General features: G+C 38.1%; 1 protein-coding gene across 4 annotated transcripts in view; it reads left to right on the top strand.

The window, feature by feature from the left end:
- Nucleotides 1-26,009, top strand: part of nfic (nuclear factor I/C) — a 95,625-nt gene that overhangs the window by 3,630 nt on the left and 65,986 nt on the right. For all 4 annotated transcript variants that reach the window (XM_052563754.1, XM_052563753.1, XM_052563756.1 and 1 more), the window contains exon 2: nucleotides 21,930-22,461. In XM_052563754.1, the coding sequence (XP_052419714.1) occupies nucleotides 21,930-22,461 (532 nt within the window). The remainder of the gene's footprint in view (nucleotides 1-21,929; nucleotides 22,462-26,009) is intronic.

Below are 26,009 nucleotides of genomic sequence, written 5' to 3' on the forward strand. Positions count from 1 at the left end.
AGGACAGTTCATGCATAGGGTCATAATTATGCATTAGTAATGTTTATATTCTGTTTCAAGACTGTTAAAACTTTGACCGTTCAATTGGTTACAAAATACATCAAATTACAGTACTTTAAGAGAGATTTAGGATGATATCTATTCAAACCGGACTTTATTACTGTAGTTTCAGCTCTTTTCTTGTGCGCTTTTTAAGTTTTCAATTGATAGGATATAGCAAAAAGTTGGTTACTGAAATATATTTTTCAGTCTGTTCAGTTTTTATACAGCCAGTCACTTAAAAAGATATAAAAAGCATTCTAGAAACAATAACTTCGACTTGCCAGACATATGCCTTTTGCCTGTAATTTATCACAATTGATTTGAATCCCATTTTTGCAGACGAAGAGGGGTTTTAAGGTCACTTTACTGTCTAAAATTGGCTTGCTGTATATTGACATGAGTCACTAGGATTTTAGATGACTGTTGATTGCTTTGACCTTGTCTTTGATGAGAAAGTTACTGCAAAAGTGAATAATTTCACTTCGGTTTGTTTTAAATTTCACATCGTTTCAGTAAGGCCACTCCTCTGATGAAACAATGTCCACTTTTCATCTGATAAGTGTACATAATAATAATAATATAATAATAATTAAAATATAAAATTACAACTTAAAATTGTTGCAAGTTAGCAATTGTAGATTATAAAGAAGATTTTGTGAGGAGAAATATTTTTTGTTTTCTGCTCGGAAATAAAGTTGTTCCATATGCCCGATTCGGAAAAACGCCCATACTTACTGACACACATAATGTCAATCCATTATTTGGTCATAGAAAATATGTAAATAACATCTATTTTTGTACTTAGCTCTTATCTTCTGGTATAATTCAGTTCATTGTTCATATCAAACTTTATTTGAATAACTGCCTAGAAAACCTTTGGCATTTGGGCTTTTAAGTCCCACAAATATGTATTGTACTTTTCAGGTCTTAGTGAATGTGTTCAAACAGGCAACAGTACAAATACACACCTCACCCTCCAGCGCTTGAATTTATTATTAAATAAATTAGATGGGTCTATGTTTCAGTGTTCACAGTGTTTTTTTGGTTCTTAAAAAAACACGCTTGATTCAGTCTTTTGATTAGTGAACATATTAAATACTGTGTAAACATGAAGTAACCATAGTCCACTTTTGGAGTTGTGTAACTTTACCAAATATAGTTTTAGTAAATTATAAAGGTAAACTATGCTTAACTGAAAAACGTGAAATCCTAAAACTTATTAAACAATAGTGTACTACACCTGAACATTTATAAGTCATGTTTGATCGACAGGTTGTGTTAAATATTTAGAAATGGAATAATCTCTGCTGCATTACAGTCTGGGTTGTGTAAGCCGTACTGTGGGCCAGCAGTGCGGAGGCCTTTGGTTTTCTCTGTAACCGCTCGGCATGTCCACTGCCTCTTTGGGCTCACTGTTGTTGCTGATAGGATAATGTAATGTAGCAGCCTGCAGCGTTTGAGGGAGAGTGCGCAGCATGCACAGGGGTTCTGGCCGTAGTCTGAGTGAGTGTGTTGGGGTGAGAGAGAGAAAGAGAGGGACAGATGAGACGTGTGCCAGACTCCACCGCAGTCCCGCTGGCAGCTGGAGGGGCCTTTCGCTCGGAGCTTCGCTGCACACAGTCGCTTCACAAAACAGTTTTTAAGCTCAGAGCCTGTTCCGTATGCTGTCATTATAACAATTCTGTCTGCAGTGAGCAGCAACCGCCTCAAACTTTAGAGCTGGTGGAAAAAATAAAAAATCTTTGACATGCACTTTTGACTTTTTTTTTTTTCTTTTTACTTTTCTGATTCTAGATTCTATATATGAAGTGCGCTTAAACATTGTGCACAGTATGGCACTTTATATATATATATATATATATATATATATATATATATATATAATTTTCAATGCAAAACTGTGAAATGTATGGGTGTGTGTGTGTATGTATGTATATATATATATATATATATATATATAAATATATATATACACACATATACATGATCAGTCATCTTATATAATAAAAGATGACTGATCAAATTTATTTAGTTTGGACAGGCCCAGTTTAAAGCATATTTGCCAAAAGTGTAGAGTAGTATCAGTGTGAGATCTGAGAGGCTTTATTCCCCTGAGCTGGCAACATGCTGTCCTGCCCCCATTCCTCATCGATTCATTCCGTTAGAGCCACAATTAGTCCCCCCGGGAAAGGAGAGGACGGCCGATCCAAGCGTCGAGCCTTTCTGAGACACACTAACTCGACTGCACTGACCGACAAAATACTATAACATCTGAAATTGTGTTGATAATGAGACCTGCTCTGCGTTGGCTTGTTTTTTTTCTTTTTTTTTTACAAGAGCGTTTTAGTTTTCATATTTCCGTGCAAAATATTCCAGAACTGAGAGCTTTTTCTCTCAGTTGAGCTTGAAACGATTTGGTTATATAAATGTTTTGTTCTCTACATGAATGCATGCATAGTCTGTTATTTATTTTGGCGATTCTTATCAGTATGTTAGTTTTGCTCATCTTTACAAGTTACATGCGCATGACAAGCCAGTCTAACTAGGTCCTGATGTAATGAGCACTGAAATGTTCTCCACCCCTCTCCATGGTTGGGCACTTTGTTTTTGAAGTGCCGCTACTGGGCTCTCAAACGGCCCAGAACACCCCCGCGGTGTAAATCCACCAGTCCTCTCTCGATCCACGTGTGTGTGTGTGTGAGTGCGCCTGCCCGCCCAAGTTTTTTTCGTCAGGAGAGAGTGTTTGCTCTTTCGTTCAGCTCAGAAATGCATGCCCCACTTTCGTCTGACAGCCCTGAGTGGCACAGTCATGGCCGCGTCCCAGTGCAGCAGCTCCCAATGTGCCCGTTTAACAGATTAATTAAGCTGTTTTGATCACCCGCTCTTCCTCGCTTGCCATCCAGCATGCATTTAGCACAACTTTTTCAAACATTCGGCTGCTTATTTGTGTCAGGGAGCATTTTGGAAAAAAGGGTCAGAATCTTAAGTGGAGCATTGGCTTTCATGTGTTGATCCTAGTGGCTGATATTCATTAGAGGACATCGAGGAGATTTTTAGGGGAGGGGAGAGGAGAGGAGGGGAGTCGGGCACAAAGAGTAGCCTCAGTTATAAAGGCCCCAGCTCTTGGCATGAGTAGAGGACTTCATGTGGCCAGGGCTGGAGATGTCTGTGGAAGGTTGGCTGCATTTCATATCACACCCAGGTTCCTCTGCGGGGAGAATGGTGAGCAACCCTAAATATTTACTTTATGAAGATGTGTTTGAATTCCACCTGAGCCCACAGCTTCGCTCTCTCATCCATGCCAGTGTATAACAGCAGAAAATACGTTTATTTTTGTTACATAGTGCCTGAATCACCCTCTGGGGTCTCCTTTTTTAAATGAGCCTTACAAAAACTGCTCAAATCTCTGGAATAGATTAATCAACAGTGCAAAGACAAAATTCTTCCCTCGAAATGATGTTTTATTCCGCACCGCAAGTACCGCTGTGTTGGAAGAGATCGCATAATTCATAGTTCGAGTCAGAGGCAGAATGCTCTTACCCTCACAAGAAACATTTTTTTTTTATTTTGACCTGTGCAGATGTTTAAATCGATATTTTTTTCTTTTCTGTATGTTACGGGCTTAGATGCTGGCAGAGCCGCTGCTTTCTCTCCAGCACGGAGAGAGTTTTTGTCTTCTGCCCCAGGGTTTGGAGTCACAGTAGTAGGTCATTTTCAGAAGAACCTCCGCTCTTGGCAGAGTCGGCTCTGCTGGGAAGGCTTTAAGAAATGTTTCCAACTGGAAGGCGATCAAGAAGAGCAGTGCTGGCGTGGCAGGGTGCAGCGGGCTGTTTATTTAAGAGATCTCTAAATCTACCTCTGCTTCTCCACTACTGTGGCGGTGCTTTTCCGGTCATACATTTGTTAGTCGGATTCGATTTTTGCCACATGCCTGACACTATCCGAATGTAAGGAATACTACGTTGTGTTGTAGATAAAAGTCATATGTTCTGCAAAAGTAGTTTTCTCTGATCCAAGGAACAAATATTTTCAAATATATTGTATAAATAAAAAATATGTTGTTGAAATGTAGATAGATAGATAGATGGCAATCCAAAATAGCTCTGCTATGTAGTTCATCAACAATTCTGTTAAATTAAATTAAATTAAATTTATGCATTTAGCAGACGCTTTTATCCAAAGTGACTTACAGTGCATTCAGGCTATCAATTTTGACCTATCATGTGTTCCCGGGGAATCAAACCCCCAACCTTGCCAATGCTCTACCAATTGAGCTACAGGAACAATGTTCTGTTGTGCATTAACTGCAATTATTGCATTATAAAAAACTTTTGATGCTTTAACATATTCTGTATTTGAGTTTGAACAGATGCGGGGGATTTTTTTTTGGCTGTCGCTTCCCTTGCCTGCTTGCACGAGGTCTGCAGGCAGCTCGCTGTGCCTGATTTACACCTCTCCACTGCTCTCCAGAGCCGCTGTTGGAACACTGCGCGACACAATTCCCTATTTCGTGAAGATGTTTTTCTTCTCTTTTTCTCTTTGTGATTGAATGCCACAGAGAGCTCTGCCTGTGGTTCAGATTCCCTACAGGTGACATTACACTGCATAAGGTTATTGTAGGACAAATGCATGTCTTGTTTGCGTTTTCTGGTGTAGAAGTATCTGCAGACATATATCAAGACAAATGCTTAAATGGTCGGGAACAGACTTATTGAGCATCATTAACTTATGTGCCCTTAAAGGCATGTTTTTCTTTCATTTTTTCACACTTACCCAATTTGTATTGTAAGTTTTGAGAAATGGGAGTAAACTGAATATAATTCCTCTGGGACTCATGTTCCACAACTTTACCTGAATGTTAAACTGAAGCACAAAATCGCATGTCACTGGACACATTCCTTATGAACCGTAATCCATCAAGGGGATCTTCTGTGTTGCAAATGGTTTGAAAGGGTCATTGAGCAAGCTTTCAGTCCATATAAGTGTGTGTGTGTGTCTGGACCGCAGCTGGAGGAAGATGCCACAGATCTAGTGGTGTAATGGAGACTCTCCAATACTGCAAGATAAGCAAGGTTTTTTTTTTTGTGCATTAAATGCAAAGACCAAGATCCCTGTGGCCTGGAGTAGAGCTGAGCTTTTAGATCAAATTCTTTCCCAGCTCTGAGATGTCTAAAATCAGAAAGATTTTGTTCTGATAGAAGAATGCTATCTTCACAGATTGAGTATATAGCTGTCGTTAATTAATATGTGTGTGTGGTGGGTTGAGGAGGCGGAAGATGACAGAATCTGTTGTGTTATTTTACAGGGAGTTGATGTATCCTGCCTGATGGGCTTTCAAGTTCTCAGCCAAGACAATAATGAGAATGTTTATCACTGCACGTGTACATACGCTCAGTCTCTTTATTGACAGCTCTGATTCATGCGTCCGCCCACTCACCCCGAGCTGCAGGTTAAAACACCTTCTTCAGAAAAAAAGGATGATCTAGATCCTGATATAATAAGAAAGCAGTGCAAACAGAACCTGTAAGGTATGCCGCTGGGGTTCTGCTGCATTGTTCATTGTTTCGCTGACATGCAATTGAATAATGACCCGTGGCAATGAATTTAATTTTGTTTTGCTGGAACTTGAAATAGAAAGAAACTTGTGGCATTCTTGCATTCTCAATTGCACTTCAGTGTTAAACCACCATCGCCTTATCTCAGCACTGAAAGCTCCTAAATCTGTTCATTTCTGATTTTGTGAGATATCGTTTCCCTTTGAGTATGGGTGACAAAACACGAGAATCTGTTTGTGATTCTTGCGTGAACGTAAAAGAGCTCTTTTGGACCTGTGTGCTGTGAATTACGCCACATAAACTCATAAATAGCTGTCATCACTGAGAAAAGCTCCTGGTGTCCAGAAACAAGACAAAGAGAGACGGATAGATGGGGAAAGCTGTAAGAGTAGCCCACTGGACTTTGTGGCATTGGCAAGATTGGAAACTCTGTCTCTCTATCACTCTCTCTGGACTCAAAATCATGTTCTAGGCACGCAGCCCAGATATGAGTTAAAATCCGTGTGCTTCTCCAGCAAAGAAATATTAAAGTCAAATCATAGGTAAATTATTTCCCGCTCTTGCACTTTGGGATGCAGTGCCATCAATTTGTTATTTTGATAAAGGGCAGGAGCTGCTTTAAAATGCACCAGAGCAGCACTTCATCACAATGTGAGGGCTGCGTTGGAGAAAAGAATGTGGCTGCATGGGATTATTTCGAGGAAGGACAAAAGAGAAAGAAAGCTTTTGTATTCATGGTTTGCAGGAGGATTGACAGGTTCTGACTGACAATTATAGCTTATTGGTATAGCTTTTTGTGTTTTTTAAATATTTTCAATGATATATTTTCAAATGATGCATATAAAAAAATAAGAGACAAAACAAGCCTTTTGTTGGCTGATTTCCTCCAAAAAGCAACATTTGCTTATCAATTTAGCTCAGTAACATTTGGATCCCTCTGGGTCTGGAAACAGTTTATTATTAATTGGTGTGCAGTTTAACACAATTTGCTGATTTTTTTTTATTTTATTTAATTTTTCAGATAATGGCTCAGAAATTACACATTTGACTTGAAATGAGCACAGCCACACAAGCATATTGATTGGTGAAATGTTTTTTCAGTCAAATCTGATAATACTTTATTGTTCCCTCTTTGACTGTTATTGTTTTGATCTTTGTTAGTTAATCTTGCCACCTCTGTGAGCGATAGAGAACATAGTACATCCGTTCATCTCTTCCTTGTCTCGTGGCAGATGTTGAAGTCCATCCTCACGCACTTTGGCCTCTTTTTGTCAGGTTTGAGGTGTCTCTGTGCATGTGTAACAGTGCACTATTGCTAGGTTTAGTTTTGTTGAATTGTCAGGATCTTTCTTCTGCTTCTGGAGAATATATCCAAGTGTATTTGAGCATTCTTGGCATTACATTGATTGGGGAAAGAATTTATGAATGAAAATCTTATTTAAAAAGTTGAATGATTCATCAAACCTTTGTTTGTTATTAGTTTAAGCTTTTCATGCATTTTGAGCTTGACTAGTGCAGTTATCTTTAGTTTGTTGACAAAGTATTTCCTAATGAAAAAGGAAGTTTGGGCATGTAGCTTAAATGTAATTAATCATTCTTATATTAAACATAATTATTTTTATAAAGCATACATATGTTTTAGCATACATAACATTTGAATTATGTCACAGCCATGAACATGATTTTCTAATAGGTTGCGAATAAAATTTGTAAAGACATTCTTATTTTAAAGAGCATCATACAAATGATTGTGTCATTGGGTCTTTAAACTGTAAGATCTTCTGACAAGTTTAATGAGAAATTAGAAAGGGCCTCTTTTTTAGACGCACATCATCTGAAAGAAGACAGTCACTGTTTCCTTGTCTGAGTGTGGAAATGACATTTAATACAGCTTCTAAAAAAGCTTTGTTCACCACTACTCGCCTCTCGCAGAGGAAGATGAGAGCGTTTTTAGTGCAGGCTTTGTTCTTGAGCTCTGTACGTGGCCCTGTTGTGGCATGACTCGGATTATGGAGATTAGCAGCCTAGCTGGTTATGTAATTGAATGTAACCGTGAGGAGAGCAAGGGAGAAAGAAACCAAGTGTTAGTGAGAGACGCATACACAGAATAGAGGAGAGAGCACTATAAAAACTTTTTTCTTTTTTTCTCTTTTTGAGCGGTGCAAGGTCCGAAAAGGGTCAGGCAGGTTTTGGCTTCCTCTCACTCTTTGCTGGTGGGGGAAGACTGACTTCAAGAGTTCATGCACTCTCAGAGCCCAGGTCAAAGAGTTTCCGAAATTATTCTCGCCTTGCTCTAGAGAGACAACTGATGACTCTCAAAATCAGTAGCTTTGAGGACATCTCACCTCTTTCAGAGTTCATGTCTTTCAGAATTCATCTGCATAGTACTGGTTTCTGTCAAATATCATGTCGAATTTAGGGTGAAATATTGACTTGGTTCTATACACTTTGTGTGGAATGTTTAAACTGAATAGCAAATAAAAAAGTGAACATTTTATTTTTGACAGTTCTTCCTATTGGTGCATTTTTGTCTTTGGAAAAATGACATGTTATTCTTTATTATTTCCCAAATCTCCAAACTTCTTAAATTTTTTTTCCAAAATATCAGTTTGTAAACGTACTTTGTCAAATGTAATCAGAACACTGTGTTCAGCTATCATGAAGTTGTCCGCGGTGATGTAATGGCGTAACCAGGTCACACTGCCTTTTTCAAGCAAATTATCCATAATTTTGTCCATTTGTGGAGCTTTTAAAGTGGAAAAAATATTGGACTGTATTGTGACATGGCCACATTTTAATGGCACTGAATAGAGCCTTCATAAAAGAAATTTTTTATTTGGTGTAACTGCTGTATCTGCTAATGGCACTTTTTATGCAAACTGGAGCTGAAACTGTCATATTTCTTTGTGAGTTAGAGTGGCAATTTCAGTGATGCTTTGGTCTCTTCTGCAAGAAGGCAAAGCGACAACAGAGATGGATCTTAGCTGGCATACAGGATTCTGGATTAATTGGAAGAGATACAAGAACAATTAATGGTTTTAAGAGTCTGACTGAAAGCCAGTTTGAGCCTGTTGTCTATGAGACAAATCAAGTTGGATTATTAAACGGATTTTCTTTGTAAGGACATGGAGTAAAAACACAAACGTTTAACCCATTCACCCCTACCAGAGGAGCCAACTAGGCTGAATTAAAGTTAGTTCTCACTCTTATATAATTGAAATGATCCGTAATTGCCCCTTTTTGAGCCGTTAAATTATTCATACTGCTTGGAAGTTGATTTAACTTGATTTGGGATATTCAGATCTGGTCTGCTCCCATGGCACACTGAGACCAAAAGATCTCTAGATTCAGAGGGTGAGGGAAAACCCAGTCCGTTTTCCCAGGATTCTCCAGGATTAGAACCGTGCTGTCAGAGAGCGAGCCGAAGCCTCAGCTAAATTCAATTACAGGACTAATGTAATTAAACCCACAGAGAGACAGACAACGAGTCCTGCTCTGTTTTGGTCAGGCAGCATCCAAGACCCTGCAGACCGACCGAAGGTCTCATCACAGCCTACCCCACCTCTGTCATCATTTCCTAATTAACTACTCTGATTTAGTAAAGTCAAATCACCTGTTTCCCTTTACTTTGGTGGCTTTTTCCATTTTTAGTGACCTTTGGGGTGTGTCCCATTTGTGCAATTGAACTCACTAAGCTCCGCCTCTTTTTGTTACTGTTGTTCATTTAGACAAGCTTTTTCCGAATGTTCCATAGCAATGTTTTATGTAAAGTGCAAAAAATGTAAGATATATTATACTTGAATGGGCAAATGCAAGGATGTGTGTCACTGCAAAGTGCCTTTGTTGTTAAATAATTAATTTAATTACGCAATAGCTTTTTGAAGACAGCAAAAGTGTTTTACTGATGTTCTGTATGTTTATTTGGTAATAAGGGCTGGCACATAGATTCATCCATGATATGCCCTTTTCAATGTTTATATAAAGTTTTGGAAAACGGCAAAAGAATACCACGTGTATCCCCTCTGGGAACCATATGTCACATTGTAAGTGCCCTGCTTTTCCATTATTTGTGGATAATTTATTTTTAATCCAGTTTAAAACTATCCAAACACACACAACTTTACTTGACTTATTTTAGAGCAAAAGCTTGTTTGATGTAAGATAATAGAGGCATAGCAAATGGTTAATGGGTAAATTGGCAAACACATTTTATTACTTTCAAATCTTTTGTTTTATATTTAAAAAGGCCTTTGTATTGCTGCACATGGTCCTGCTCTGAAGCGTTTGAGTTTCTCTTATCTACATTTGATCATATTTGATTGTCTTACACTCATCCATAATTCATATCTGATGGTCTTTTTTGTTCTGTTGTTTTATGGTTGGAAAAAGTAAAATCAGCATGTCTGCCTATAGATCTGGCTCTTATTTGAAAGGTGAATATTTTCTCTTATTTGAGGTTGCATTGTACATGCTGTACAGTTGTCCAATCTTTTTCAGAATAATTCCCCTTGAGTAGCAATATAAGTATGGAAAATAATAAAATCAATCTTAACCGCAGCATATTTTTCACTGAATTGAAATACTGTGCTATTTTTCATTCTTCTTGAATCCACATGATGTCTTGTAGAATAGAAACTCAAATGTAAAACAGATACCTTTAACATTATGAAAGCAATCAGTTGAACAGAATTTATTCAGACAGTTGGAGTCTGCTATAATATTAATGGAGAAACAGTAGATTTCTTTTCCATTGTAATGATTTTGCAACTATGTACTATGTTGGAAATTTGCATCTTCCCATAAGATGGAAAAACAAAAAATTTAAGTGCTAACATTGATACACCAATAATTATTTTCATTTGATGGCTTATAACCAGTCAATGGTAAATACAATCTTTTTTTATATATACATATTAATTTAAAGATATGCTAATGATTACATTACATTTAACAATGTTATAAAAATATTCTGTTTTTGTTATGAATGTTAATAATGACAAAGGTAATCTGTAAAAATAGGCAGAAATGAATATGCTCAAGTAAATGTTTGGTAAATAAACAATATGGTACAGATACATTGTGCATACCTGTTTTTTTTTTTTTTTTACCAATTTTCAACATTACAAAATTGAAGAAAGCTTTCTGTATTTAAATGAATATGTGCGAAGATCAAATGAGCAAAACAGCTGGATTATAGTATCAAAATGCACTCATTCTCCTTTGTATCTAAACTGTGGGATTACGGTTGCATGCCAGTCACTGAGTACCATGCCTCGGCTTGGATCACTGCTATCAACCTGATTGAAAACGTATAATGATTCAGACTGAAGCTCTGTGATTGGCTGGACTTAACTGTGACAGTTGGTTTACCAGGTGTGCATCCAGTTCAGTAGTAATGCACTTGAACTGAGAGGTGTGGCTTGGCTGTTTGTAGAGATATAGAGGCCTAAGTGCACTGTGTGTACCCGAGGGTGTGAGGGAAAGAAGGGTAATAATCTGAGGTAACCGGAGGTAACTGTGTCATTGTTTGCAGACATCACATGGTAGAATCCACTGTCCACTGTCTTCTTCATGGTTCAACTGTGGACAGTGCCCCGGCACCTGTTCCATGTGGTGTCCAGGTCATCTGAGGCGCTCTCTAGCGGCCAAGAGGATCACGCATAAAATGTTTGTCCCAGGCCCCATTTTTTTTAAAGAAATACCCCTGTTAAAACTCTGTCTTTCATTAATTTTCACCACATCTCTATTTTCTCCTTATATACAGCGTTTCAGAGTAAAATCCCGGGTCTAATTTAATAACCACTCACAATCCCATTTAACAAGGCCAATGGGCAAAAGAATCTGAATTATCACAATTGGCTTCTTTTGAATTCAGAAGTTAAAATTTTAATTTATAATATAATATAATATATATATACAGTGCCGTAAAAAGATTTTTGCCCCTTCCTGTTTTTTTCCCGATTCAGATCATCAAACTAATGTTAATATTACACAAAGATAATGCAAATAAATACAAAATGCAGTTTTTAAATAGTTATTTCATTTATTAAGGGAAAAAGCTGTCCAAACCTACCTGGCCCTATGTGAAAAATGTATTGCCCCCTCCTGTTAAATCATGAAAGAACTGTGATTAACCACATTATTTTAGAAAGCTGGGTTAAATTTCTCTAGCCAGACCCAGGCCTGATTACTGCCAGACCAGTTGAATCAAGAAATCACTTAGATAGAACCTGTCTGACGAAGTGAAGCATGCTTAAAGAGCAAGACATCATGCAGCGATCTAAATAAATTCAAGAAGAGATGAGAAAAAAAAAAGTTTATGTATCTGTTTGGATAGGATTATAAAACCATCTTTAAGGCTTTGGGACACCAGTGAACCACGGTTAGTGCCATTATTCACAAATGGAGAAAACTTGAAACAGTGGTGAACCTTTCCAGGAGTGGCTGGCCTACAAAAATCTCTCCAAGAGCGTAAAAAAAAGAGGAAAAAGAGTATTCAACAACAAGAAAGAGACTGGGCAAAAATGGCATCCATGGGAGAGTTCCAAGGCAAAACTGACCAGAAAAGAAAAGAAAGACCCGTCTCACATTTGAAAAAAAACAAACATCTTGATTATCTCCAAGACTTTTGGGCAAATATTCTGTGGACTGATGAGACAAAAGCTGAACTTTTTATATACCTCGGTAAATGAATACAATTTAAATTAATGTCTTGCACACTTCAATGCACTTTGAATGGAACATATTTGTTTGCTTCGAACTGGAATCATGGCAGAATGCCCTGTGATGTCCACTTTGCAGGGCACTTAATGTTCTAAAAGAACAAACGTCTGAAGCCATAAGAGAAACATACAAAATGTGCAGAGCAGGGGGACACGAGGACTGGAATTGAGAACCGCTGCCTTAAACAGTCTATTCATGCTCTAAAACCCTCCAAATGTGGTTGAATTTAAACAATCCTGCAAAGAAGTCTGGGCCAAAATTCCTCCACAACGATGTGAAAGACTCATTGCCAGTTATCACTGGGATGGCACAACTAATTTACTTTTTTCACACAGGGCCAGGCAGGTTTGGACAGCTTTTTTCCCTTCTTAAATAAAATCATTACTTAAAAACTGCATTTTGTATTTACTTGGGTTATCTTTGTGTAATATTGATTTATGATCTGAATTATGTGTGAAAAACAAAAAAACCTAGAAAGGGAGCAAATACATTTTCATGGCACTGTATACATATATATATATATTATACTTTCAATTCAAGTTTAGCATCCTGTTTACTCTATTCAAATTTGTTGCTTACAATGCCAAGGCCCTGAGTTTGATTCCCAGAGTTAAAGAGTGTCAAACAAAAAATAAAATATGGAAATGTAATGTACATGTAGGTAAATTATACAAATATGTAAATTATGCATTTATTGTCTTTCCGTTGCCTCATTGGAAAACAAAAACATTTCACTTTAAAGAGATGTATCTATTGATCATGGCAGCACTTATTGTGTAGATGAGCATGCTTATGGCATTTTAAAGAGCTGATTCAGGAACCTGGACCACAGTTGTGCAGTGATGCTTCAGATTTTGGTGGCGTTGCCTGATTTACATAAGTCCTTCAGTGAATTAGCCACTAGTGAATCAACGCAGACCGCAAATGCAAAAAAGAAACTAAAACAAAGGCACTATCAGTTGGCACAATACATTCTTAAGATAAGATAAGGCCAGGACACTGAACTCTGGTTATTTCTTAGCAATCAAATCAGTTTAATCTAAAACACCAGATGCATGTTGGATGTTGGTAGTAGATTTGTCAAGCAAATGCATGTAGATGTTTTCATGTATGTCTAACTAGATAATCCTGGGGTCATGACCTTTGTAACCTGGCTATTGAAAGTGAATGAAGGCATGAGCCAAGCTTAAGCTTGTCTCAGTGGTCAGCTGGGGCCTGTCTGCTGAAGGAGAGAGAAAGAGAGTGAGAGACATTCAGATTCATGCAAAGATTGGGTTTGTAGTTTGGGTGACCCAGCGATCCTTTCTAATCCTCTATAATGGATGCCTATTGTTCTGGCATGCAAAGGTCATAGCTCAAGTGGAATGGGTGCATTGCATTTTCCAGACAGCTTGCTGCTCTAATTTACCCTATGAGTCTGGAAAACTCTCGATGCTGGAATCGCTGCTCAAACTGTCGGAGATACTTGGCTAATGGGACTCCCGGAGAGCTAGGCTGTAAAACATGTTTAATAAACCTCCAAACCTTAAAGTCAGTGTGAAATACAGTTATGTAATACAGTTTTTTTATTGTGTACACTTAATCAGTGCATGCTATTTTTGTAATATTTCTTAAAAAAGGAACCAACTAAAAAAAAAAAACTCACACTTTCGACTGATGGTCAAGCAGACTGTTGGTTAAATATTGGTTGCCCTAAGGGCAAGTTATTTATTTTCATTGGCTCAAGTTAAAAAATATAGATGTAAATCTTTACCCTACATTTTTTTAATTGGATTTTTTTTCCCAGTGAAATTATAATATTTGAGCCAGGGAATTATTATTATTTTTTTTTTACATTTGTTTGATTTGATACTAAATGACCCAAATGAAAATAGCATAAAAACGATTGTGATATATTGAGACGGTATTAAGGTTGAAATCGTTTCCTCAAAAAATCCTTGGATAAAACCAAGCCCTGCCTTTCATTTTTTCTGAATGAACATCCTGTTTGCCAGAAGTAAAATGAGTTGTAAAAAATGGCTGGAAAACTGATAAGAAAAAAAAGAACAACGCAGAGAGTGAAAGTGGTGGAGTGCAAAGATGCACTGACACTCAAGATTTGTGTGGCTTTGTGATTCACTGCACAAATCAATTCTGTGAAGGCACAGCTGTTTCCCAGGAGCACGGTTATGCCCCAGTCCCTAATGATCGAACATCATAAGAACAGACTGCGGCCTGTGTGTTTGTTAGGGAGTGTTTGTGCTTGGAGTCACTGGGCTGTCTGTATTTGCGGTTCTGCGGTCAGCATGTATGCTAAGACGATGAAGCTGCAGCTGTCCCTTCCTCTAAAAGTGTGAATGGGTGGAGCGAGGGAATGAACTGTTTTCACCAAACTGCAGTGGACAGGAAGACAAAGTGGATTATTAATAACTGCTGGCACGTTTGTTTGAAGGGGATATTTAACAACAACGTTTCAACAATAGTGATTGATGACCAAGTCATCGATCAGACGTATCCTGTTCACTATAATTGTGTCTTATTGCGCGTAATTAATCACTTGGTGTTATTCCGTACAAAAAAGCATTGTTTTTGTAATATTCATAATCATTTTTCTCTGCCTCTGAAATTACTTTTACAGATGGCAATAATCAGGGCTGCATAAGTGGTGAAAAATTGTAGCTAATAATATCATAGCCACTTTTCATGATCCAGTCAAATCACATCCTAGTTTATACTGTATTTCACTAAATGTTCTGTTTTACTTGGAAATAGGCTTATGTTACATTACAAAAGCTAAAAGCATTGCAGATGACGTTTTATGTAATATTTTAACAGGGAAAGACTAACCACATGCTTCTTTGCTAAGCAATAGATTGTGAAATTGGAATATATTTATCTCAGTAAAAACTTGAAACATATGTATTCAAAGAAAATAAACCATAAAAGTAACAAACAATCCGCCTGTGTCTTGTTATTTGTCATTTGCAACCCATTTTGTGATGTGACATGCATTTCTGAGTGAAACAGGATATTCAACAAGATGAAATGTAGAGCAGAATTTGATTTTTTTTCCATTGGGAATTGATTGGATGTTACATACTGGAATGGAGCAGTCTCTAAATAGCTATTAGTCTGTTGGTCAACATTATCTAGTGATTGCAATGCAAATAGGAAGAGAAAGAGCAAGTCATTACATTTAGATATTTTTTTTATAACATGCACAGATGAATTGTTCATGTCATAAGAATGTGCAGTCAGTTCTGATTTTATGAATTCGAGAAAAATAGGTGGAAAATACATTTGGCCTCATGCATGCAACACAAGCTGAAATTTGTAAATAATAGTAAAATCTTTCTTACATAAATCAACTGTAGCAATTTACATAAGAATGGTTTTCTGATTGATTTAGCCTACATAGAAATTCATTTCGCTCACGTATTATAAATAAGGCCAAAAAAGGAAAACTACAGAGAGATTTCTCTCTAATTTCAGAGAAAATAGTTGACCTTTTGCGCAGTTTGTAGTTTGTGTTTGCGTGGGTAAGGTGCAAGGTGTCTGACACCTCCCAGAGCTTCATTTCTTTGTTCATTTACTTTGTCCTCAGTCATTTAGAAACCAGGAAACTTGGGGACATTTTCACAACTGGCAACCCCTTCTGCAAATGAACCAAGCAACTGCTGAGTGGAAAATACCATACGACTGAATTCTTTGCACACACAGTTATACTTTCGTGTTTCATGAGCCCCAATCTCTGCTCAAATCAGGGCAATGGAGGTTGTTTGAAGTTAGTCAGGTTGCTTACTGGATAGAAGAGACATCACTAGGCACTTTTACTTTAGAGATGACATTTTCCCATGTTTTAAACAATGATTTTAATTGAAGACTCACATTCTTCCTTCCCCCCACTTCCCTTAGTTCTAGCAGACACATGAGGAACCGGCCCTGGAAATCACAAAGACGTGAAGATCTAGTGGTTGTGAGGCACTAATTGTTGCATAGATTGAATCGTGCATTATTATCCTCTTCCATCTTTGTTTCAAACCCTAAAGGACACAAACCCTCTCCTTGTATCATCAATGAGAGGTTCATGGCATTTCAGATGCTAATGGAACAGGTGCTTTTAGCTGTCATGGGAACATGAACCCTGTGACTTCATTCAATGATAGGAAGTCACATGCATCTTTAAAAGTATGTTTTAGAGTATGAAGAGATACATTCATGTTTTTCCTCTTTGTCCTTTGTGCTTATTAAATGAAACTTCCCACCATCTTTTTGCCCCATGTTATCAAAAGATCTTTTGTTTTCAGCAGTTGAGCTCTTCATAAATGCGATTAAAGGGAAGTATTTAGGTAAATGGGTTTTATTTCATTACTTTGACAATCAGATATTAGATTACATTTTATTTAAGATTTTATTTAGTTATTTTTGACAAGATTCTAAATTACATATTACTTGAATGTATAAGGAAAGTGTATTTAGATATCAAGTTGATTATGTTAATCGTCTAATTGTTGTATAATACTATATGTCGACTTCTTGGTAATTCATACAGGAAGTGTTCTTAAATTTAATTTGAACTTTTTTTTTATGTTGTCAAATGCAGAATGGAATCTCTTGCCATTGCGTCATGTGTTCCTGTTTTAAGCATCTCGCTATATCACATTCTTAATTATTTGCTCTAAATTAACAGCCCTAATAGAAATTCAAATGTCACATTAAATAGAAAGAGCAAACAGCGTAACCCAAATACCACTGCAGCACATTGTCCACACTACCTTTCCTCTTGAGAGAGGTTGGTTACCCAGCATTCCCCTCCCTCCATTATGATGCTGCATGGCTGAGGGCTGACTCAGCGCTTGTGCAGAAAAGAGAGTGAGGGAGGAAAAGAAAGATGCCGTGTGAGTCACAGAACATCCGCTTTGATCCACTCAGCATTCAGAACCTCATCTCCCATCAGCCCGCTGGGCACCGAGGAGTAACCTACTGCAGTGTTCTGTCTTTGATAAGCTCTCAGATGCATCCAGTAGTGTTTAGAAAGGAAGACACACAAAGGACTATTGAGATGTAACTTGCTGTCTTGGTTAAATTGCAAAGTCTTTAAAGCACACGGTGCTTTGTTGAAATTTTTTATATTTATATTTTAGCTTTTTTTTTCAGCTCAATGTTAACAATGCGGACTAATAGAGTAGTCCGCAAAATAAATTTGGTTAGATGACATGAAACGTTTAGCAGTTTTAGTGGGAAACTATTTGAATCATTTAAAACATTTTACATTTTTATATCATTATACATGCAATTACTTTGACCTTTATTAAAGGGATTGTTCACCCAAAAATGGGGGGTTGGGTTGTCTGCTGTTAATGCTCAGAGGGCATTCTGTGTAAATTGCAGTATTACAAAAAAATCAAGGCTCGCTGTCCTTTTCTTTCCCTTGGCACACTACGTTCTACACGAGGTGAAAGGTGAATCATAGAGAAGTATGAAAACAGCTGGGTTATTATTTGATCACTCCGTGTGGTTTTACTAAAATAGTAGTTTTAAAAGCCTGCAGTTATTTTTATTGCTAATGATGAGTCTTTTGGAAATCTTCTAATTCTTCAGCATCGGAAACAATCTTGTAATCAATTTTGGGGAAACTGTCTGGGAAAAGCTCAGCCCCGGGACACATGCTTATGACATGCGGAGTGACCATAGCAATACTTTGTGTGTGTGTGGGTGTGAGTGACTGCAACACCCCTATTCTGTCATCTTTTTGACTGCTCCCTCCCTCCTTCATTCCCGCTCTCTTTCTCTTTCTCGGTCTCTACTTGGAAAAAGATTTGTGCAAAAAAAAGAAAAGTCACACTCTCTGTTTAAGACATAATAAAGATGGTATCTGAGCAACGGACAGGAATAAAAACACATTTCCCTGAGCTCCGCAATAACAAAATGATTCAATTACTTCATAAATACAGCTGTGTGTGTGTGTGTGTGTGTGTGTGTTTGCGTGTGTGTGTGTGTTTGCGTGTGCGGCAGACAGAGCGAGAGCAGCAGAGCTGGTAGGCCTGGCTTTTTCAGGACAGTTCAGTGGTCACAGTTTTCCCTTATGCTATCACAGCCGTCCTGCCATCGGCCTCTGTCAGATCAAAGATGCTCAGTTCATCTGCCATAATGAAGCCATTCATCAGCCATGTTTATCAATAACATTCTCATCCTTAATGTGCACACGAAATGCAGTCAAAACGCTCTTCTCAGACTGATTGTAGTAAAAACAGAGCATTCCGTTGGAGCGCGTCCAGGCCTAATATGGAAAAAGACCGAGTAGGCAGGAGAGAGAGAGAGAGATGGAAAGAGAGAAATGCAATATGCTTCTCAGCTCTCCACTGATCGTCTTCATGTTGGTGTTGTAAATACTGTAACAGTAAGGCACAAGGTTTAAAAATATATATTGCTAAGTTGGAGCTGTGGCCTAATGCCATCCGACACGTTGAGTTTGGGGTGCTTATGTGGGTGACACAAGTTCAAGTTCCTTTTCCATTCATTGTCATGTAGATGGTGCATATAGGCTGCAATGTGTGTCAGCCAGGAGAATTTTTGCTCTAGTGTTGTTTATATTGCAGTAGATGTGTTTATAGGTCGGACCATTTGAATTTACAAAATTACTAGGTGTCCCAAAAAAGGCAAAGAACAACTTGTTGTTAAGAGGTTGCTGTGTTGTGGTTGTTAGTTGAAAATTATTATTACAATTATTTATATTTAAAACTTAAAAAAAATATTTATAGAACTATTAAACTTGTCACATTAATAAAAATATGTTGAAAGATGTTTGTGTTGTTACTTTGTGACAACTTCAATCAGAATTTAGTTTTTACATTTTTGTATTGTTTAAATAGTTAATTGGTTCATTTGTTTCTTGCACAATGCAAAGATGTTTTTATACTGATCCTACACTTAATTATATCTTTTGGTGTGAGTCTTCAATTTCTGCAGTTTTGGTGCACATTTTAGTTATTTATTTATGTATTTACCTTTTCATTTTCATTTCTTTGCATTGCATTTTATTGCATTGCGTTGAATAACATTGCAGAGTTCTCCATATCCATGACCCGTGCTTGATTCTACCAGCTCATAATGTGATATATGATTTTGGCCATGTTCAGGAAACCTGTTTAAAAAATGTATACCACTAATGATGCAGAAATTACACAGTTGCCCAGTTTTGAGTGTCTTTGCCTGGTTTGGGCCTCATTTGATCTGCCTCTGAGCTTTTTCCAAGGCCGTGGAAAGGAGAAAATGCCCAACAAATGTTTATTTTTGCTGGAGTGGTTGGTGTATTTGTGAGTGCTGAAGCTAAAGGAGTGAAAGGAGCTCTAAAGAGAAGAAATTACATCCACACATGTCTGCAGGGAAACAGGCTCGTCTCTAATCTCCCTCTATTGCTGAAATCACTATTTCCTCCTGGCATTTCCTTCCTGGAAATGTGTGCTGTCATTGGGTGAAAATTGTGTCCAGACTCTTCTAAGTTCTCAAGCCAGAATGTCCATTGGAATATTTGTTCAATGAACCCAAATTTAGTTAGGGAAACTATTTTGGGGCAAGCTATTTTGGACATTAACATAGCTAAATAAAGCAACCTTACCATTTTCTAAACACATGCAGTTGAACCTGATGAGGGTTTAGCAGTTTTTTTGGACATAATTTCTTGTGTTTGTTTGTGCAGCTTGGTTTTCTGTTTTTTGTCAGCCTCAATTTTTTATATTCATTCTTTTTTCTGTCTTTTTAGTTTTTAGCTGTAAATCTTTGGAAAGTTTACTCAGTAACTGTATCAGTTCTGTCAGAGTCGACTGATTACAGATGTGAGTGTGTGTACAACGAGTCTCTCAACTTCCCAATTACTGCACTCTGTCTGCGTTCAGCTTCTCCCAGTACAAACCTTTAAATAGCTGGAAATAAAAACATATTATGTTCCGCTGTAGCTATTGGGTTCAAAAAATACGTTAAATCTGGTTTTCTTTTTCAGGACATTTCAGCGAGAACTTCCACTCTTAGAGGATGTTTTATAATCTTTTTAATTAAGCTCTGAAGCAGCACAAGGACTGGGCAGTTTTTGTGTTTCCCATGTCAGAAAAAGTGCAAACACAAATGCTTAAAAAAAGCTTTGCTATCAAACTATTGCACTAAAGCAAACAAAATTATGTTCAAAGCATCATTTGTTAATGGATTCAGGTATGTTTGGGACTTTCTTTTCTTCCTTTTTTGATTTCTGTTCATCAACACCAATGCACTGGCAAAGTAAATGATATTGTAATAGTGCTGGCTCTTGTGTAAGTTTTTCTGATGGATTTCCTTAAAAACTGCACGATTAGTTGCATTTATTGTTTGAATTCTGCATTGTTTTTCACCTAAGGCTCAATTTTGGCTCTCAACACACCATTTGTGGTCTTGAGGGTAGTGTTTTGAGGAAGGTGTTAAGCTGTCTAGAGAGGCTTGTTTTAGATTGGAAGACAGTAACGTTTCTGGTGTTTCAGGAGATGGTTTCTGTGGAGCAGCTGTGAGAGTTTAAGAGCTTTCACTGCCGTGAGCTGCAGAACTGGCTTATCGCATGAGATCCACAGCATGCCGAAGTCACGTCTCATTATGTTCCTTTAAAACCTGCTCACTGCTCGCAGCGCAACCAGACCGGGGAGCACTGTGTTTTTTCTTTCTTTTTTTCCTTATTTCTCTCTGTTTGAATTACTGTGGCCAAGCAGCCCTTGGCCATTTCTTTCTCTTTCTCTCTCTCTGTGGTTGCATTATGCCTAAGCAAAAGTGACACGCTGGTAACGATGTCATGCTATATTGATGCCACAGCTGACATCATTCAGCTTGAGCCTGAGTTTCATTACTTTGCCATAAGCGCAAAACCCTTCTATTGAACATAAGTTCATTCTCATGTGGGGATTTTTTTTGGCTGATGATTATCACAGAACTGTAAAGCAGCGCTCTCATTATGACTGTTTTATGCACACACACGCACAAATGGCCACGGTGGTGCACGCAGAGCTTCGAGTCTTGTTAATGATAATTGATAGATGCGCATGTTTAATGTTCGGTTGGGGTTTTAGTAACATTTATAGCACGGTCTGGTGCTAGTTTAGGCTTTTAGAAATGGTCAAATATGGAAGTAATTAGTCAGACCAAATGAATGCCGCACTAAACGGTTAAGGGACTGCGGTTCGCAACGTGCCTGGGAGGTACATCTGTGTGTGTTGTTGTTGTTGAAAACTTACCACTGAAAGTGAAAATAGTCAACAAAACATAATTGGATAAATGATGACTGCACATGGGGCTTCGGTGAAAGATGGAAACAATGGAGGATTGTGGGTGCAGTAGAAAACCCTGTACACAATTAACTGTGAAATCTGTTTCAATATCATCAAGAGTTTTTTTTATATATATAAAAAAAATTATCTGGAATTTACGTTTTCTCTTTTGGTAAACAACAATGAATAGGGAAAAAACGCTTTTCAATAAATGCGTCAATAGAGAAAAGAGCCAGGATGATTCATTTCCCCTTTGTGCTTGAATTGAATTGCAGATGTGGCTTTTGTTGTCAGAAATAGATTTTGAATAAACGCATGAATAACATCCTTTTTTCCTCTTCTTCCCCAGGATGAATTTCATCCGTTCATCGAGGCGCTGCTGCCCCACGTGCGTGCCTTCGCCTACACTTGGTTCAACCTGCAGGCCCGTAAGCGCAAGTATTTCAAAAAGCATGAGAAGCGGATGACCAAGGACGAAGAGCGTGCCGTCAAGGATGAGCTCTTGGGTGAGAAGCCAGAGGTCAAACAGAAGTGGGCATCGCGCCTCCTCGCCAAGCTCCGCAAAGATATCCGGCCTGAGTGTCGGGAGGACTTTGTGCTGTCCATCACGGGGAAGAAGCCTCCAAGTTGTGTCCTCTCGAACCCTGACCAGAAGGGGAAGATGAGGCGCATCGATTGTCTGCGGCAGGCAGATAAAGTCTGGCGTCTGGACCTGGTGATGGTGATTTTGTTCAAAGGCATCCCGCTGGAGAGCACGGATGGGGAGCGGCTGGTCAAAGGCGGCCAGTGCTCCAATCCCATTCTCTGTGTCCAGCCTCATCACATCACCGTGTCCGTCAAAGAGCTGGACCTCTACCTCGCCTACTTTGTGCAGGAGAGAGGTGAGTTTGCACGACTGCTAACATGTTAACGCATCCTCGCCGGTTCAATACGGAAGGAGCGGATGATTCTCGGAACTACGCTGTTGCTGAACCGTAACGGCAGTACTGTGAAGTCGTGTTGTTCCAAGTTACAGAGAAGCTTAGGCTTGTGGAGAGGCTGTTTGGTGTGTGGCGTATATCACAGAAAGATGCTCTGGCTCGTTCTTCTGAGAAAGCTGTTGACTCATCATCCTGTGCTGTTGATACCAGGGGCGCCAAATTTCGTGTGCAGCTTTTGCTTGCAGGCCTCAGAATGCATCGTGAGGCACCGCACTAGTCAACATTTTTAAAACCAGAGCTGTGCTGTCAAAATCACCGACTTGTAGTTGGTTTTAACCAAAGAGACAGGAAGAAAGAGTTTAAGACATAAGCGGAGCCAGCACTGTGAATCATTTAAAATAAGTGGGTTTGCACTGTCAGGTGGGTAGATGTTTCAATTTACTGGATGTTTGTCTTATAAGTGGAACTATGAATGCTGTTAGGATACATTCGGGCTGATGTACAATTTAACCCTGCATTTATCATTCCTGAACATTATGCTTTAGTTTCTGATAAAGTTGACACCATAATCATTATGCAGGCATTTGAAGAACACATTAATTAATTGCATAGATGCAAACTCCTTACCTTTCAGTGACAACTCACTTTTTTGAGGGGTGTCTAAAAATTTAGGACTGTGCAATTAATCGCATGTGATTGTCATGCACATCTCGTCAGTAAAGCCAGTTCCATGATTAGTAGTAAATCTCTATCTCCTGCTTTCAGATGGAGCGACATATAATACACAGAGCCATGGATCACTGACAGGCTTAGGCAATATTGCGTTCATTATTGCAGGCAATTCGATTTGCTATAATGAACGCGATATGTAAAGCAAAAAAAAAAAAAAAAAAAAAAAAATGTTTTCCCCTTTTTCCCCTTACCTGTTTGCATCTCTATAATTAACTTTACTTTGGGCTTTTTTTATTTCACAAGGATGTATTAAATTGATCGAAGTGACAGTATATAATGTACATCTTTAATGTTACAAAAAAAATATATATATATAAAATAAATGTTGTTATCTATATACATTAAAGGATCCTGTAAAGAACTGTTTGTTGGTTTTCAAAAAAAATATAAAGCAGCACAACTGTTTTTAACATTGATAGTAAGAAGAAATATTTCTTCAGCACAGAATCAGCATTTTAGAATGATTTCTGAAGGATCATGTGTCACTGAAGAAGACGAGTAATGGAAACTCAGCTTTGCAATAACAGGAATAAATTATACATTTAAATTTAGGCTACAAGTAAACATAATGACTCATCCTTTAGTTTGTAAAAACAAACAAAAATTAAGTTACTGTATACACTTCAGCCTGAATAAACATTCAAAATGCACATTTTCTAGCGTGAGGTTACCAGTAAGCAACATGAAAAGTATGTGATGTAATTGTCCATAAAGCAAACTCCACCCACAAGACTTAACAATTACGGCCGATAAACCGTAACCTTAGGCTCATCCACATAGAAAAGTAGTCAGACCTTGGAATTATGATTCAAACAATTGAGTAACTTAAACAACAAAAGTTTTAACTGTGAATCTCTTAAACTTAACTACAAGCTCTCACTGAGCTTCCGGTGTATAAGTATTACTGTAAGTGCATTTTCCGTTCGCTTTTAAAAACCAAAGTATGACTCAACAATATTTTCTGTGGTAATTAACAACATGCTACAGATGATGTAAATATAACTTTGTAATACCGTTTACTCGTTCACAGTAATTCAGATATGACTGTAGAAGTTTAAGATGCTCAGTCTCGGTGACAGCATAGTGTGCGTATATTAAGGATGTGCATTGCTTATAAGTTCAGTTGAGGGGTCAATGTGACAGGATGAAGAAGTGTGTGTGTGTGTGTGTGTGTGCGTTCAGAACAGCAGCAGTTAGGGTGACTCAGCCTTCTGTGTATGTGCGAATGTTGCGATGGCATCTCTCTGTAGTCTGTAATGCATTATGTGCTCCAAACCTTTTATTCAGTTAAATCCCAATCTCTGTGTTGTAGGAATTGTTTATTCTCTTTTCTATTGCACTCTAGATCTCTTCATATACAGAAGAGTCAAATATGCACCTTAAAGAGGTCATCGGATGCCCATTTTCCACCATTTCATATGATTCCTTAGGGTCTTAATGAAAAGTCTTTAACATAGTTTGGTTAAAATTTTTCAGTGGTGGTGTAAAAAAAATTTTTATACCCTGTCAAAAACAGCTCTTTTCGAAGCAAGCCATTTTGTAGCATTTTCCTTTAAATGTTAATGAGCTCTGCTGACCCCGCCTCTCTTCCGAGCCACTTTACAAACATTACAAAATATATTACAATTTATAATAACTATTTTCTATTTTAATAGATTTTGAAATGTAATTTCGTCCTGTGATGCAAAGCTGAATTTTCAGCAGCCATTTCTTTAGTTTTCAATGTCACATTATCCTTGAGAAATCATAATATGCTGATTTAATATAAAACATTTCTTGTTATTGTCAATCTTGGAGACAGTTGTGTGGCCTTCATACAGTTTGTTCAGGATTCTTTGATGCATTTATTAGAAATATCAATTCTTTGAAACAATTTAAATGTCCTTATTATAACTTTTGAACAATTTAATGCATCATTGCTAATTAAAAGTATTACATTCTTTAAAAAAAATCTACTATGACTTTTGAACATTAGTGTATGTGAAATGTTTCTCCCACCACTGACCTGGGAGGAGGAAATAGACCCATTCCACACAAAATGTACTTCTTTGGTTTAATTCATCTTTTATTCACCAACTTTTATGTTTATTCATCTGCTGTATAAAAACAGTATCACATCAGCATAAGTGCTGTAGATGCTGGCCAAGCATTTGAAAATTATTTTAGTCCACAGCTGCAGCCTGCCTTTCTCTCTGTCTTTCGCTCCCTTACTCGATCCTTCTTTCTTATTTCCACCCCTTTTGTCCCTCCACCCCCTCAGGCGACCTTCACCCTCAGTTGTCTGGGTCAGACAGGCAGCCCGCATGTCACCTGACCTGCCTAATAGCCTACAAACTCCTTGCTGTAAACAGTCCGATAAGGAACTGCATCCATTCTCCCTCACTCCTTCTAACAGAAGCAACGCAGTGAGAGAAAGAGAGGGAGTGCAAGGAAAGGAAAAGGAGGAGTGGCCAAAAGAAAGGCGAGAGTGAAAGAGGCATACAGTCAGCATTTGCCCTTAAAGGCACAGGGCCATCTTTCACTTGCAAGGCATACTCAAATTCCCTTCATCTCAGGGAAGTTGAACAGGACTGGCTGTGTTTCTGCAGCAGCAGCTGTGTGTTAGTGTGTGTGCGCTGAAACTTTCAGCTCTGTTTCGATATCTTTGCTAATGGAGCGAAGAGCGGGGTGGGGCAGGGGTCCCGCATGGAGGCCAGATCGAGAAACAGTGGCCATTACTCTTACTGCCCTCCTTCTCTCATTCAACAGGCTATTCGTTTCGCAAACGCTTCAGTTGC

The sequence above is a fragment of the Carassius gibelio genome, chromosome B8 (genome assembly GCF_023724105.1).
Source record: "Carassius gibelio isolate Cgi1373 ecotype wild population from Czech Republic chromosome B8, carGib1.2-hapl.c, whole genome shotgun sequence".
NCBI classification, from domain to species: domain Eukaryota; kingdom Metazoa; phylum Chordata; class Actinopteri; order Cypriniformes; family Cyprinidae; genus Carassius; species Carassius gibelio.